The sequence below is a fragment of the Benincasa hispida genome, chromosome 1, assembly GCF_027475165.1.
Source record: "Benincasa hispida cultivar pf3 chromosome 1, pf3_genome.v1.1, whole genome shotgun sequence".
In the NCBI taxonomy this organism is placed as follows: domain Eukaryota; kingdom Viridiplantae; phylum Streptophyta; class Magnoliopsida; order Cucurbitales; family Cucurbitaceae; genus Benincasa; species Benincasa hispida.
In genome coordinates, this window is record NC_143478.1 from 14642802 (window position 1) to 14659426 (window position 16625).

At 37.4% G+C, this 16625-nt stretch overlaps 2 protein-coding genes across 2 annotated transcripts; one reads left to right on the top strand and one right to left on the bottom strand.

The window, feature by feature from the left end:
• Positions 1 to 12462: 12462 nt before the first annotated feature.
• FIB4 (Plastid-lipid associated protein PAP / fibrillin family protein) lies at positions 12463 to 14657 on the top strand. Its single transcript, XM_039044059.2, has 4 exons — positions 12463 to 12949; positions 13523 to 13759; positions 13904 to 14030; positions 14152 to 14657. The coding sequence occupies exons 1-4, from the start codon at positions 12659 to 12661 to the stop codon at positions 14364 to 14366; spliced, it is 870 nt and encodes a 289-aa protein (XP_038899987.1). The 5' UTR covers positions 12463 to 12658; the 3' UTR covers positions 14367 to 14657.
• Positions 14658 to 14989: 332 nt separating this feature from the next.
• LOC120087163 (uncharacterized) lies at positions 14990 to 16566 on the bottom strand. Its single transcript, XM_039044078.2, has 4 exons — positions 16179 to 16566; positions 15987 to 16093; positions 15761 to 15860; positions 14990 to 15636 (listed from the first exon to the last, which is right to left on the bottom strand). Exons 1-4 carry the CDS (start codon positions 16234 to 16236, stop codon positions 15254 to 15256), a joined length of 648 nt encoding a protein of 215 aa, XP_038900006.1. The 5' UTR covers positions 16237 to 16566; the 3' UTR covers positions 14990 to 15253.
• Between the last annotated feature and the right edge of the window lie 59 nt (positions 16567 to 16625).

Sequence of the window (16625 nt, forward strand, 5' to 3'; positions counted from 1 at the left end):
AAAAACAAAAACAACTTTTTGAAAGCTACATTTTTTTAGTTCTCAATTTTTAGCTTGGTTTTTTAAACCATCCGTGAAGGTAGATAACAAAGGAAGAAAGTTGGAGATGAAAGTAGTGTACACAGACTTAATTTTCAAAAACAAAAACAAAAAATAAAATGGTTACCAAATGGGGCCTACATTTTTAACTTTGATTTTTCACTAAATATTCACTTTTTGTCTTTGACACTAATATCTATCAATTAATAAAATAATTATGAAGTGAAATTTTAAATTAATAATAAGAAAAAATAGTTTAGCTTAATTAATTATAATTATTTTAAATTAACTAATAGAATTACCACTAAAAATGGAATGTGAATATTTAGTTAAAAATATAAATCTTGAAATGTAAAGACCAAATTGAAACAAAACTTAAATTTCAATTATGAAATTATAATATTTTGAAACCTAAGTAATAAATTGAAACCAAACTCAATACTTAAGGCTTCAAGGACTCAAAGTTTAACATTTTTAAACTTTAAAATATAAACTAAAAAAAAAACAAAGGGAACAAAAAGGCCTTTTTCATATTAAAAAAAATATATGATGGGAGCATTAGGTGTTGGGTCTTGGGCTCACCCGTCTTTGGGGCATGTCCACTCTTAGTCACTAACACAGTTAGCAACTGTCTCTCACATGCAAGGAGATGTTGTTGCTGGATGTCACGAATCAGGGGTGCCATGATCCTTTTCTCTGAAACAATCGAGGGAACTGCCCAGATTTGAGATGATCTTGACAACGTCTACCTGAAGAAGTTGCTTGATTTGCGTGAAAATTTAGGACCTATGGTCCTACTTGAATCGGAGAGAACAAAATTCATACGGGTGTCATATAATTACTTAGCTGAGTGAGACTGTAAATACTGGTTGACTACATGAACGACCGTGTTTTCTGTAAATTATTATGAGTTCGAGCTTGAGGACGAAGAGGATAAACACTTTCTTTTTTTTCTATCCATCCAGAAAGGTTCGTCCTGTTCTCTTCGAAATAATGGACACTTCTCGTTCTGTCGATTTGTAATTCATAGAAAAGTAACTTGAATCTTACTCTCAAATTCTAAGCTTATGCACCCTTCATTAGTACAAAACTGGACTTTAATGTCGGTTTAAAACTGACATTATAGGGGTACAATGTCGGTTGTAAACCGACATTGAAGATCATGTTATAAAAAATCTAAAATGCCCATTGTCTTTAATGTCGGTTTTAAATCGACATTCTATATACTGAAATTTCAATGCCAATTATCTTCAATGTCGCTTGAAAATTGACATTGTACACCATCTTCTATGTCGTTTTTTACCATTTTTTTTTCAATAATTGTCCCTTTTTTTTAATGTCTCATTTTTCTAAAATGTTTCAATCTACTTTTAATGTCGGTCAAAGTTAAGAACCAACATTAAATGTCTCGTCTTGTGTTAGAAAATATTTGTCATCGTATTTTCTTATATATATATATATATGTTAGTTGCAATGGATGCTTACTATAATATATGCATGTTTGTTATTCTGAATATGGCAAGTCAACAATATTTCTCTTCCACCTATAAATCCACGTAACCCTAACCTAAAATATAACAATAGACACAACAATACACTTTGCCATAAAATTAAATACAAAATTACCACTTCCATAGAACTATAATAAAAAACATCATATCCAATATTTCTACTGTTTTGTTGTGAGATCATATTTCTATCATCTTCTCTACTACTACTTGAATCTTCCATGTGAATTAAGAAAAAAAAAAAAAAAACATTGTAGCGACACTAAACCCACAACACACATCACGATTTACATTGAAACCTAGATGAAAACAAAAATTCACAATGAGAGACAAATACGTTTATGGGGAAGAGAGTAAAATGAAGTTTCATTGTCATTCACCGTAACATTCACGATTCTTCAAAACATCCAATGAACCTAGAAGCAAATCACAGAACATAATACTTGAATCAGGCAGCTTCATAACAAGTTCATTGACGCATGGCAAAATTGAGCTCCATAATTTAAAGAACACTTTTTTTTTTTGTGAGAAAACAAATTTTAATTTAAATTACAACCTAAAAAGTTTACCAAAATTGTAATTCAAAATTAAGATTCACTACCTATAATTTGGAGGGGATTAAAAACCTAAGATAAAAGGATTAATTCATTCATTCCCTGTACGACAACATCCTAAAAATCTCAAATGAGAACTCTAAAAAGGCATATGCATTCATTAGAAAAGCATGATTAAGAACTCAAAGTAGCATACCAAAGTCCTTAGAAAAGTTTTGAAGGCAAACTCGCAATGATTTATCTTTATCCTTATCACTTTAAAAGAGCGTTTAAGTTGCAATAAAGAAAATAAAATGAAACAAATTGAAATCAATATTTCCTACGTTACTAAGTCATCTTCTTCCAAAAAACAAATAAAATAAATACTAAAACAATGTCAGGGAATCGCTATATAAGTATCAACTTAGCTTGAATGATGAAACAACACATCCATTACCTTAACTTCACCAAAAAAAAATAGTGAATGCATTCAAGTACAACTTCTTTGCTTCTATCGTGGTCATTCCAAATTTCCAATGCAAGATATGAATTCTACAAAACGTTGATGTAAGTTTTTAGGCGAAGAAAAAATATGGGTTATGAACACAAAAGCAATGTTTACAAAAATAGAATAGGTTGATGACGCTAGTTAGAATGTGAGGTTGAAGGATATGGCTTGACTCACGCGGCGGATGATAGCACTTAAACATGGTAAACGATAGCGTCAAAAATAGACAATAGCATTTGGTGGAGGTAGACGATAGCTTCAAGAGATAGGCGATATGGTGTAGACGATAACGTCAGGAGGTGACGACAGGCGATATCGTGTAGACGATAGCGTCAGGAGGTAGACGATAGATGATATCGTGTAGACGATAGCGTCAGGAGGTAGACGATAGATGATATCGTGTAGACGACTGCGTCAGGAGGTAGACGATATCGTATAGACGATAGCGTTAGGAGGTAGACGATTGTATCAGAAAAGGTAAACGATAGTTTCAATCAGGCGGACGACAACTCAGACAGTACATGACAGTGGCAAGCCAACTTTTCCTTTATGATTTCTTGTATCTTGAATGTACATAGGTGATGTATTTATACCATATGGAATCCCTAATTTGAGAATGCAAAAATAACTCAACAAAACAAATGGTTAGATATTTTGTTGTAACCAACCTATTCCTTTGGTAAGCCCTATTCTTTTGGTAGAGAGGCAAGACTGCATTTTATATGTTTGCATCCTTAATATCCTTAACATCCCCCTTCAACGAGAGGGTAGTTCTACTACACCGAGTTTGGATTGAAGGTGGAAGAACTGTGAGTGTGTTAAGGTCTTGGTGAGGCAGTCAACGATTTGGTCGGAGGATGATACATAACGAACATCAAGCTGACCACGAAGGACTTGATCACAAAATGAAGTGAATGTCGATCTCAATGTGCTTGATTCGCGCATGAAACACCGGATTGACGGCTAGAGCATCGGCACTGAGGTTGTCACACCACAGGACTGAAGCCGACTTATGTTTCACATAAATCTCAGACAGTAATTGTTGCACCCATATGATTTCTGTAGAGGCATGAGTTAGCGCTCTATATTCAGACTCTATGCTGGACTGGGCAACAATGGATTGTTTCTTGGAGGACCAGGAGATAAGATTACCTCCAAGGAAGATGCAATAAGCAGCAACTGATTTTTGATCATCTATGTTGGTTGCCCAATCGACATCGGAGAAGGCCAAAACAGAAAGGTCAGACCCATGTTGAATATAGAGGTCAAAGTGTCGAGTGCTAATGACATATCTTAGTACTCTCTTCACCACTTTCCATGAACGTCCGTAGGTTGTTTTAAGTACTGACTTAGATGATTAACCGCATATGTAATGTCAGGTCGCGTGATGGTTAAGTACTGTAGGGCGCCAATCGTGCTCCGATAGATATAAGGATTGTCAAGAGAAGTGCCATCAGAGATGGAGAGTTGCTTGTTTAGAACACTTGGAGAGGGTGCCCGTTTTAGATCTCTAAAGTCAAGGTGGTGAAGTAGGTCCTCGACATACTTTTCCTAATTCAGTAGAACTCCATTAGGGACAATGTGTAGTTGGACTCCAAGGAAGTAATGGAGTTGGCCAAGATCCTTTAGAGCAAACTTGGAGTCCAAGGTTGTTACAAGCTTGTTGATTGCCCGCTAATCGGTGCCGGTAATAATTACATCATCAACATACACCAGTAAGAGTATCAAGGCAAAAATGCTCCGATATATGAAGAGAGATGTATCAGACTTAGCATTCTAAAAGTCCCAGCTACATTGTGTTGTTTTCAGTGTGTTGTTCCAGGCCCTTGGCGCTTGTTTGAGACCATATATGGCCTTGTGTAAGCGACATACATGATTTGGTAGTTGAGGATCAACAAATCCTTACGGTTGGAACATGTAAACTTCTTCATCGAGGACCCTATTAAGGAAGGCGTTATTGAAATCTAACTGTCTCAATTGTCACCCTTTGGATACCGCAAGGCTAATGACGATCCGGATGGTGGACACCTTTACCATTGGACTAAACATCTCAAAGAAATCGATGCCCGGATTTTGATGGAAGCCTTTTGTTATGAGGCGTGCCTTGTAGTGTAGAATGTAGCCATTAGGACTCTGTTTGATTCTGAATACCCATTTATTGCCAACAACGTTCATTGACGGTGATGGAGGAACCAAAGTCCAGGTCTGATTTTTCATCAGTGCTTGAAATTCATCATTCATTGTTTTGTTCCACTGCGTGGTTTTGAGTGCATCACTAACTCAAGTAGGTTCGGTTAGGGACCAGTCTTTTTGGGTTTGGGAGGACAGTATTTTAGGGTTGAAGATGCCTGCCTTTCCTCAGGTAATCATGGGATGAGTAGACAAGGGCATAGGGTATAGGACAATATCGGGTGAAGACTAGGCAGTGGACGACGAAGGTGAACAATCGATGGGTTGGGCGGTAAGCGATGGTGAGTCAGGTGGTAAACGATCAGAGGGCACACGATCGGTAGGTAAGTGGGTGGTGGGTAAACGATCATTGGGCAAATGATTGTTGGGTAAACGACCGCTAGGTAAACTATCGGTTGGCTAGACATTACACGATAAGGGGTAAACGATCGCTAGGTAAATTATCGGTAGGTGAACGATCGTTGGATGAGCGATCGCTGGGTAAGTAACTGGTGGGTAGGCGATCAGTGGGTTGGTCACTAGATGATAAGGGTAAACGATCGTTGGGTACATAATTGGTAGGTAGACGATCAGAAGAAAGAGGTGGGAAGGCTAGGCTGTCTGTAGAGGTATTAGCTGGTGATTGAGAGTGGGTTGTTTTGACAATTGGTAAGGGTGAGGTTGTGGACGTAGAGGGCATAGAGTCACTTTACGGTGTGTCCTGACTGACGGGTAGCTAGGAAACCAGGTGGATGGCATCTGCTTGCTTGGTTGGTCTGCAAGCTGAAGAAGACACTTGACAAGGAAAGTTAGTTTCATCAAAACCAACATGCCGAGAGATGAATAGCCTGCCACTGAGGTTGAGGCATTTATAGCCTTTGTGATTCACAGCCGGACCGAGATAGATGCACTTTTCTGTGCGATAGCTCAACTTATGTGAATTGTACGATCTCAAGTAGAGGAAACATGCACACCCAAATATTCAAAGCTCCTTGAACCTGAGCTTTTTTTTTTAACATCACTTCCATTGGAGACTGTCCATTTAGGAAGGGGTGGGAAGGCCATTAATCAGTAGAGTTAAGTATAAGAAGGCATCCCACCAATGATGTAAGGGAAGATGTGCTTGGGCTAGTAGAGTTAGCCTTGTCTCTACTACGTGTCTGTGCTTCCTCTCGACCCTTCCATTTTGTGCTGACATATATAGACAGATGTACCTGGATGCAATGCCAAGCTGATGACAAACTTTGTGTATCTTGACAAATTCTCCACCATTATCCGACTGTAGGGACTTGATCAATGTATTGAACTGAGTTTGTATCATGGTGAGAAAGTATTGAAAAGCTACCAGTGTGTCACTTTTTAACCTCAGAGGATAGATCCATGTGTACCTACTGTGATCATCAACAAAGATAGCATAATATTTGTATCCATCTATTGACAAGAGAGAAGTTGGACCCCACAAATCAATATGTATAAGTTCAAAGGTTGCAGATGCTCTTGAGTTAAAATTAGGGAAGGCTAAAGAATGCGATTTGCCATAGCTACAAGAATCACAAAATTTAAGCTCTTCATTAGATAACATAGGGAGATTACAACCTTTGATAATAAACTCTAGTGTTTTTGGCGAAAGATGGCCAATCCTTCTATGCCATATAACCTTAGACACCCTATGCTTCGAAGATATGCTAAGAGCAGATAGATCTTTATTCTTGTGCACTGGTTATGATGGTACTTTGTTTCCTACTGATTCGAGCTGACTTATGCACCCTCTAACTAATATAGTCCATCTTTAAGCATTCCCTTCATTACTGTTTGTCCCGTGCCCTTGTTCTTAACAAGACAATAATCCGTGTGAAATTCAATAAACACGTCATTGTCTTTTGTTAGCTTAGATATACTGACCAAATTTTTTGCTATGGCAGGCATACATAACATATCATTCAGTTTCAAATTGCAGGCATCACTAGACAAACATGCAGTTCCAACATGAGAAATTTCTAGAGTATTACCATTAGCTACAGTGACTGCTTCAATACCTGAGTATTCAGTCGGATTGCCAAGATTGTTAAAGTCTGAGGTAACATGATTGGAAGCATCACTGTTAGCATATCAATTTGCATCAGTCATGTTTTCTTGTCTTGTCAGAAATGGGTTACTTCCATAAGCAATGGCTAGGGCTATTGGGTGAGGTTGTGTGTTTTTGGTTTGGTTGTTGGGGGAAAGGTTGTCCCTTGTTTTGATGAGAATTGGGAACAAAATCTCTGTTATACCTGTTGAAGCAGTAGAATGCTATGTGTCCCACCTTCCCACAGACTTGACACACAGGTTTTTTGTTGTTTCTTCCCTTACCTCAACCTCTGCCATGGCCACCACCACCTCGTTGTCTTCCTCCAGTAGACTGATTACTGCTATTAGTCTTGTTGTTTTGGTTGACATGTCTCGTGTTTGTCATATTCACTGATGCATTACTGATTTGGTTGAAGCGTACTATCGTCTTTTGGTTTGATTGATGTTCCAATCTCCTTTCATATAGGAGAAATTCTGACTGTATATCAAGCCATGACATGTCCACTCTCCCTTGGATCGTGGCCACGATGACATTGTACTCTTCATCAAGTCCTAGTAGTACTTGTGAAACAAGAGCTCTTGGTGGCACAGGACTACCAACTTGCTCGAGATTATCAGCATTCATTTTCATAGTTCAAAGGTACTCTTCCATTTTCAAATTACCTTTTCTAGTTGTTTGAAACACGTGTCTCAGATAATCTTCTTTAGCCTTTGACTGAACACCAAAGAGTTGTTGAATGTTGGTCCATGATCCTTTACACATTCACATCTCATCACTTGAATGGTAACCTCTGGTGTCATGGAGTTATATAGTCAGCCGAGGAGAAATTGATCTACAGCCATCCACGCTTCGTATTGAGGATTTACCTCAAGTGCTGTCGACGAGCTGGAAGCATCACTGCTGGAGATTTCTTTTGTGTTGCGCGGAGCAGCTCTTGCTCCAATCGATCTGCAGGTTGAAACATTGAGAGACAAACCTTTTGTCTGGCTAGGTGTCCTTCGAGTCGATAACTCCGAAGGATTGGAAGCGCCAAGTTTTTCCATAGGAGAAAATTGTTGCGATCAAGTTTAATGGAGGTTATCTGATTGAGGAGTTGGTTCAAGGGTGGGCCGCTGAAGTTGGCTGTGTCGAGGGTGGCTCCCAGGTTTCCTTGGTTGACGTTGGTCATGATTAGCTCTGATACCAAGTTAGAATGTGAGGATATGGCTTGACTCACACGGCGGACGATAACACTTAGACAAGATAAACGATAGCGTCAAAGATAGACGATAGCGTTTGGTGGAGGTCGATGATAACGTCTAAGAGAGGTAGACGACAGCTTCAAGAGATAGGCGATATCGTGTAGACAATAGCGTCGGGAGGTAGACGACAGATGACATCGTGTAGACAATAGCGTCAAGAGGTAGACGATAGATGATATCGTGTAGACGATAGCGTTAGGTGTTAGACGATAGATGATATCGTGTAGATGACTGTGTCCGGAGGTAGACGATATCGTGTAGACGATAGTGTCAGAAGGTAGACGATTGTATCAAAAAAGGTAAATGATAGTTTTAATCAGGCAGACGACAACTCAGACAGTACACGATAGTGGCAAGTCAACTTTTCCTTTATGATTTATTGTATCTTGAAATGTACATAGGTGATATATTTATACAATATGGAATCCCTAATTTGGGAATGCAAAAATAACTCAACAAAACAAATGTTAGATAGTTTGTTGTAACCAACTTATTCCTTTGGTAAGCTAGTCTTTTGGTAGAGAGGCGAGACTATATTTTATGTGTTGGCATCCTTAATATCCTTAACAACGCTATCTCCAAATAAAAGCTACACAAACTCCTAAAGTTGAAAAGGAATCAACAAATAATATGGCACTTGAAGAAAGAAAGCACGTACCTTTATTAAATAAGTTGCAGTATTATGTTGTTCAGTTTGAGGATTAAACACCAGTGGCTGGGATCGAAATTGGAAGGCCTTAATTTAAAAGCGAATCCAAAACAAGCCCCATGTGCCATATATGATGATTCAAGTTGTGTTGAAGCTTTGATTTTGGCTTTGTTGTTCAAAACATCATTACCCAAAATGATGATTAAGAAAAGCAGATGGTCGAAAATGCACATCAAATGTTTGGGAAAATGTTTGAATCATTTTTATATGCCAATGGATGTTTTGCCAATGCTCGATGCAGAATTCAAGAAATAGCTGATAGAATTGTCTAAAAAGCGAAGGATATATACATCGAACACTACTGCTTATTCACATTGCTATTGCTTCATAACTAAAGAAAATGGGTATGGAAAAACAAGTCAGAGCATTGCTGGTACTCCCTAAGGGCTCCAAATACTTGTTAGGAGGGCTTTTGTTATCCACCCCTTTAGAGTGGATCTGCTTATACTAAACTCTACTTAATAAGAAAGTCTTGTTATTAAAAAATTCATAATTGGTCAATTATATATTTCACTGCACCTATTAGTCTCTCATTATTCAGTGATACTCAAAATCACAATTTGAAATATATAACTTCCTAACACTCAACTTCAATTCAATATCATGATCAAAGTTTGATTGTTGTAGGGAGGGGAAATAAAAAGGAGAAAACAGTCCATTATTATTGTTTTCATATTGGATGACAACATAAGGTTGTTTATTGTTTTCACAAATGAACAAAGAATTATCATCTGGATTGTACTACCCTACAAAAAGTCCACCTCTGTTTCCTCAATGCCATCAAACACTTGAGCTTGAAATATTGTTGTCCTGTGGTTGTCGTGCATTCTACTGGGCTTTGCTTTGAAAGTCATAAAATAAAGTATGTCATCCTTCAACCACAGGATTCACCTTAACAAATTCTACCATCTCAAAGTGGATTTCCTAAGCACAAAGCTCAAAAAGGTTATATATATATATATATAAACCATCTCAAGTAACTAGTTCACAAAAAGTAAAGATATTAGAAAATACATTATGCTCATTGTTGGCGAAGAAGAAGGATATTCATGTAGAGATGCATAGGTGTGCATTAATTACTAAAAAAGAGAAGGTGTTTCATACCTTGAAATCAAAGTAATGGACGACCGAATCCGAAAAACCTACGACCGGATCTGGCTAATGCACACTGAATTAGAAGACACGCAATAGATCTAGATATGCGCAAGTGACGAACGGAGGCCAAACCACAATAGACACGCAAAGACTACGGCGAACGAGAGACCTACACGTCGAACGGAGGTCGAACCACAGAATGGGCCTACACCTACGATCAACGAGCAACAACACAAAAGCTAGGTCGACAATGATGGAGGTCGGATCGAAGCAAGAGGCCAGATCCACAACAGACCTGCACAATCGATGACAAACGAAGGCCGGATCGACGAACAGAGATCGGGTCTACATATAAAGCTGGATTGACGAACACAATCAACAAACAAAGGGTGGATCTGCACGATAAATGGATTTGCACTCACGATTGATGATCGACGGACCACAACAGACTCTGCACCCACGATTGATGGACGAATGACAAGGATTTGGAAGGTGATGAAGTCAGAGGCATCGAGAGGGATTGGAGGAGAGAAGTGAGAAATGAGAGAGAAGAAAATAATTAGATAAATTGAATGAAAGAGAGATGATACTTTACTAAAAAAAATAAATGGGTGTCTATAATGTCGATTTAGAACCGATATTAAAGTATATCTTTTATGTCAGTTTAAAATCGAGATTAAATATCTACTTTTTTTAATCGTCATAGATCCGTTTTTTGTTTTTCCAACCGACATAAAAGGTTAAATTTCTTGTAGTATTTACACTCTCTGCCATGAGCATTGTGGCAAGCGCGATGTGTATGTTTTATCTTTTACCTATCACATTCTTCCCTCCATTGAGATAAATTAAATGTTATTATCAGAGGAAGGTTGGATTCATTTTCCTTGGTTCGAATTTTGATAGCTACATTCTTTGAAGAGAAAAAAGAAAACTTTTTGTTATTTAAATATAAAGAGAGAGAGAGATATAATTGTAATGTCAGCCTTTTGTTATTTATTTTAATTCTAATTTTTTAATTTTAAACTCCTTTCATAAAGCAGCTTTCTGGTATTATAATAGTTACTTGTACAGTTTTACATCTAAAAATTAAAATAATAATCTTTTTTTAAGGACTTCATCTAAAATAATTGTTGTGGTTATAGAAAACCAAATCGTGTATGATTGAGGAAGATATTTTGTTATTTTCAAAAGCAAATCCTTTTTTAATTTCTAAAGCTAGATCAGAAAATTAAAACTTATATTATATATAATTTTTTATTGATATATATGTCATTCGAGTTGGATTGAATCAACCTAAAAAAAAATTAATTTACTTCGAGAACCAACACAACTTAACAAAAGTTAACCCAACTCGATCCGAGGACAAAATTAACTCGAACCTAACCTAATAGATCTTACAACTTTAGTAGAATAATTCGAATCGTTCAAATTGTCAGATCATTTAAACACTCCTAAGACGAAAGATAATCAAAGTATAACTTTTTAACTAAAATAACTTATAAAAGATACTATTTCTATTTGTTTGTATCATCTATAGTTATGATACCAGACACCTAATTATTGTGATTATTTATACTCTACGATCTAATACTCAAATGCACTACATGGAATTTTTTAAAGTACAAACGTGGTTAAAAGAGTATAAGGTTTATAAAAAAAAAAATGAATATAAGGAAACAAAGAGAGAAATCAACCTGAATCCAACGAATTCATATTTTTTTCTTAAAATAGTTTTGCTTCCTCTATGATATTCAATGTATCACGAATAACTGTTTCTCAAGATAGAACTAATTATTTACTTGTGAATATAACACTTTAATCACACGACTCAACGAACACTCTTGTGTCTAGTGACTGCATAAAAAAAAATTCAAGAACTAGTGGAATAATTATTTTGTGAGTTTTGTGTTATTACATGAAACTAATAAAGAAATCACATATTTTATAATTTAGTTGTGGTCATTCAAATAGTTGGTTAATATATAACATCTTTTTTTTTCTAAACCAACTAAAATTGCATGTGCATGTCACGTGTTGATTACTAATTTATTACAAATTTACATTAAATCAGTAATGTCTAAAGTTTCTTGCAAGATCTGAGGAGGGTAAATTTATTAGGTTGCGTCCATTCCCTGAGTGGTTAACCAATTTGATTGTTAATTTGGAGTTTTCAAAAATAAAAAAAATATAAAAAACTATTTATACAAAATAGCAAAATTTTAATCTTATTTGATAGAGATTGATAAAAATTTATGAGTGTCTATTGATAATACTGATAGAAACGGATAAAAGTATTAATATCTACGAGTGATTTTAACATTTATTCTATCCATGAAAAATTCTAAAAAATTTGGCCTATTTTAAACCCCGTGGCATTATAATAATAAGAAAAATATTTAAAGTGTTTTTCTATGCATACTTGATCGCAAAAATTAATATTTAAATCTTAGATTTAAAATAAAAATAAATCATTAAACAATAGTATGAAAAAAACGATTATAGAGTGAAGCAATCTAGATCCCAATTAAAGAGTTCCACGTGGCATTCCTTAAAACCAATCATATTGTTCCATTTGAATCCTCTCTGTCCCACCATTTCAAAGTCCACTTCTCACCTCCATTGATTTTGATCCTGCTTTGTGCCGGTAGCAATCTCATCTCCTCCGATTTCTAGAACATTCCACCATGATTTCCAAACCATTCGATTGATGGGGTCATAAATTTTCTCCGTTGTCCTTTCATTTTCTCGAGAAACAAACAGTTCCACTCTCCATTCAATCGAACTGCCCATGGCTGCTTTAGCAAGCTCTGTCCTTCAGTCTCCACTCCAGATCCGTCCTTCCGATTCTTCTTTTGGGTCCCTTTTTCCATCCAGAATATATCGGATTGCACCCAGTTTCAACCTCAAGTGTTCCCCCCACCGGCCTCTGCTTTCCGGCGACGGCGGACCCAGAAGGAATTTCTCTTTGAAATCAGCTTCAACCAGTGTTTACGCGGACCCTTCGTCCGCCTCTCCCTCTCTTGATGACGAATACAAGGCTAACTCTGAGCTCCTTGCATCCTTGAAGGTCAAGCTACTGGTGGGTCTTTCATTCAACGATTCCATTTGCAGATTTGTTTGGTTTTGTTGTTTATTTGACTTTTGCTCTCCAATGGATTGGTTGAAAGTGGGTGTTATGAATATACGTAAAAGATAAAATATAGCATTAGTTAGATTAGTTTTTTTTGAGATTAAGGTATGTTTGGAATGAATTTTCAAGGGCCAAAAACCCTTTTTAGCACATTAAGCACTTGAAAAGTCAATGTGTGAGCAAAATGCTCGAGGGTCGTGTTAGATTAATAGATAACGAGCTTAAGCTTGTGGGTTTAGCGAGGATTTTATTCGTCCATAGTTTTGATCCTTTTTGTTCTTGTTCACATAAGCTTTGCTAGGAATATATGACAGCAGCTCAGAAAAAAAAAAAAAAAAAAAAAAGTTGCAATATCACTATAGAGATGTTTGTCTGTTAGTAACTAACATTATAATTTCGAGTTTTTGATTCATCCTCCTTATCCACATGTTATAGTTGATATGGCAAACTCTTTATTCTCTTGCAACTATGATTTGTGCTCTTGTCTTGTCAATGCTCATTCGTCATTTTTCGTTGTGCCAGAGCGTGGTTTCAGGGTTAAATAGAGGTCTTGCTGCAAACGAGGATGATTTACAGAAGGCAGACGAGGCTGCCAAAGAGATTGAAGCTGTTGGAGGCCCTGTGGACCTCTCAGTCGATCTTGACAAATTGCAAGGGAGATGGAAACTGATATACAGCAGTGCATTCTCATCTCGTACTTTAGGCGGAAGTCGACCGGGTCCTCCCACAGGAAGGCTACTTCCTATTACTCTTGGTCAGGTGCAGTATTTCTGAATTCTATCGTTGGTTGTTTCTCATCGCTTCTTCTTTTCATACATCTCACAAACAAAACCACTAATGAGAAGTCTTTGAGAAAAATGCCCGTGTTTTGCTTCATATTGACTTTCAGATTTCCATCATTAGGTGTTTCAGCGGATTGACATCATCAGCAAAGATTTCGATAACATTGTAGAACTTGAATTAGGTGCTCCTTGGCCTCTACCTCCTGCTGAAGTCACTGCTACATTGGCTCACAAGTTTGAAATCGTAGGTTAGTCATCTATGCATGTGTGTTGTTCCCTTTCAGTTTTACAATTATGGGGCTATTGCAATGCAACTTACCATTTCTAAACCAGAATAATTGTTCAATTGTCTGTTCGAACTGAGATCAGGGTCTGCTAAGATTAAGATTACTTTCGAGAAAACAACCGTGAAGGCAACTGGGAACTTGTCACAGCTTCCACCATTAGAGGTACCTCGGCTTCCAGATGCGTTAAGGCCTCCGTCTAACACCGGAAGTGGTGACTTTGAAGTCACTTACCTTGACAACGATACCCGGATCACCAGAGGAGATAGAGGAGAACTCAGGGTGTTTGTTATCTCATAATAATATCATCACAGGCACGAGGAGATTTTGTTTGCTGTATCCTCAAGTTCAAACATCTTCTCCATGGAGTCGAAGTTCTACCATCCACCCAACCATTGTTTATAATTATTAGTTTTGTTATCGACTCTCGATTCCAAACTTATACTTAGAGATCAACTGCTGTAGCCATAGTTAAAAGGAAAAGCACAAAGACTTCGGATTTCTACATTGTTCACTGTAAGTAGTATCATTGTCTTGATCAGTGTATTGATCAATCAGCTTACAAATGTAAAATGGTTGACTTTTTGCCCATCTTATCTGCCTCGATCATGGCGTGTCGAATAAGAGTCTTTTAGGTTCTAAGATATGAAGTTATAAAGCTGCAGGATCTTGTGAGTTTTGACAGCTTAAAATGCTTTTTTGGGCATCGAAAGCTTCTATGTCATTCTCATTAGCATACATGGATAGAACAATGGTCAAGGGAGAAAGAGACTATTTTAGATGGAAAGAGACTTGTATTACTTGAGAGATGAAATGTTTCAGATGCTGCACAAGTATACAACAAATTTGACAATGTAACAATGAGCTCTATCTAAGTGGCTGTTATTGTGACTACAATTGCTTCTGTTAATATCAGTGACTTGTGATGATCATACCACTGCATTGAAAAGGGGGTGCCGAATAAGTAGAAATTCAAAATTCAGATTACATGTGGGACATTCTTTTGAAGAATGATTTTTGGTACGTGTTACAAAACAACTTTCTTGGTAATAAAATTATAACTGATAACTGAAGCTAAAATCATATCATCTCCAAGGTAACAAAAATTTGTTCTTACTCAGGCAAGGAACCATTTGAAGCAGCCAGCCCAAGTAGAATGCTGTTTAGTTCCTTGTTTGGAATTCTGCTCATCCTTTCTCTTCATCCACTGCTTCCAAAACTGGGAGAGGTATGTCTGCTAAAGAGTTATTGTCTCCTGATCTAGATGATTTCGTTGATTCACTACTGTCGGACGACCCCTTAGATTTCCTCCGATGCGAGTGTTTGGGGATAGGATTTTCTGTGCTTGATTCAGCTCCATGATTTGAACCACGACGACGTCGTGAACTTCGAGAACTACCTTCCTGAGGGCCAGAGTCAGCTGAAGGGCACGATGAACGTTGTCGTCTAGAGCCCTTCTCAGAGTTCCGCCGAGCAGATGAAGAGTCTAAACCTGATGAAGACTCTGACGAAGTTTGGCGTTTCGACCTTGGTGCTCGACTTGCCTTATGAACATCTAGCTCCCCAGACTCTATACAAAGGAAAACACAACTCCTATTACCAACTTCACCAAGACTTGATCATCAAAATGCAGTAAATTAAACAACATTTTTATGATCATCAACAAGGTAAAATGGTGAGTAGTTTTGGTTAACCTTGAATGGGGATATTAGCAGAAGAAAGATCAAGTTCCCCAATAGAATTAACCAAATCGCCTGAGGTTTGAGTTTTTGGTGAAGATTTAAACTCGTTCATCTGCTCAATTTTGCCAAAAAAAAAAAAAGAAAAGAAAAAAAGAAAAAACCCAAAAAAATCCAAATCCATATTCACAAAACTTGAAGAAAAACAAAACCAAAAAGGCAGCCATAGATTAATTCTCACCCAACTAGGTGTATTGTTTTGATTCCCAGATGGACCATCCCATCCAATATGAGCAACATGCTTAACATCAGTGGGAAGACCAATCTGCATTTCTGGTTCTTTTTCATCTGCAACAACATTTCCTCAACCTAATCCATCAATCTAATCACAAACCCAGATGAAAAAATGAAGGGAAAACGAAAGAAAACATACCGAAAATCTGTGAAATGTATCTTAATCCTTTTAAGAGGCCCTTTACAGAGGTGGCCATGCGAGCTATAAAACTGAAAGCTGAACTAAAATGGGTAGTAAAGTAAGTGAAAAGGGGGGGTGACAGGTTTTGATCGACGGTGGCCGGAGAGGGGAAATTGGGGGACGGCGGAGGGGGGGGCGGGGGGTGGAAATGGGGAGCCGGAGACCAGTCAATCAAAACCTGGTTTGTTTAAGAGAAGAATGAATTAGGGGAAGGATTTAGAAGAAAGGGATTAGAAATGTGAATGAGAGAAGGGAGATTGATGAGCTAATCTTGGTGCAGTTTTTCAATGCCTGTTTTGTGAAAGCGCGGGAACACCGGCTCGGGGAAGCAACTGTACGGCCATCCACTTACGCAATTTTTTCTCTTTTCATTTTTAATCACATCTTTTTTTTTCTTTTTTAAAA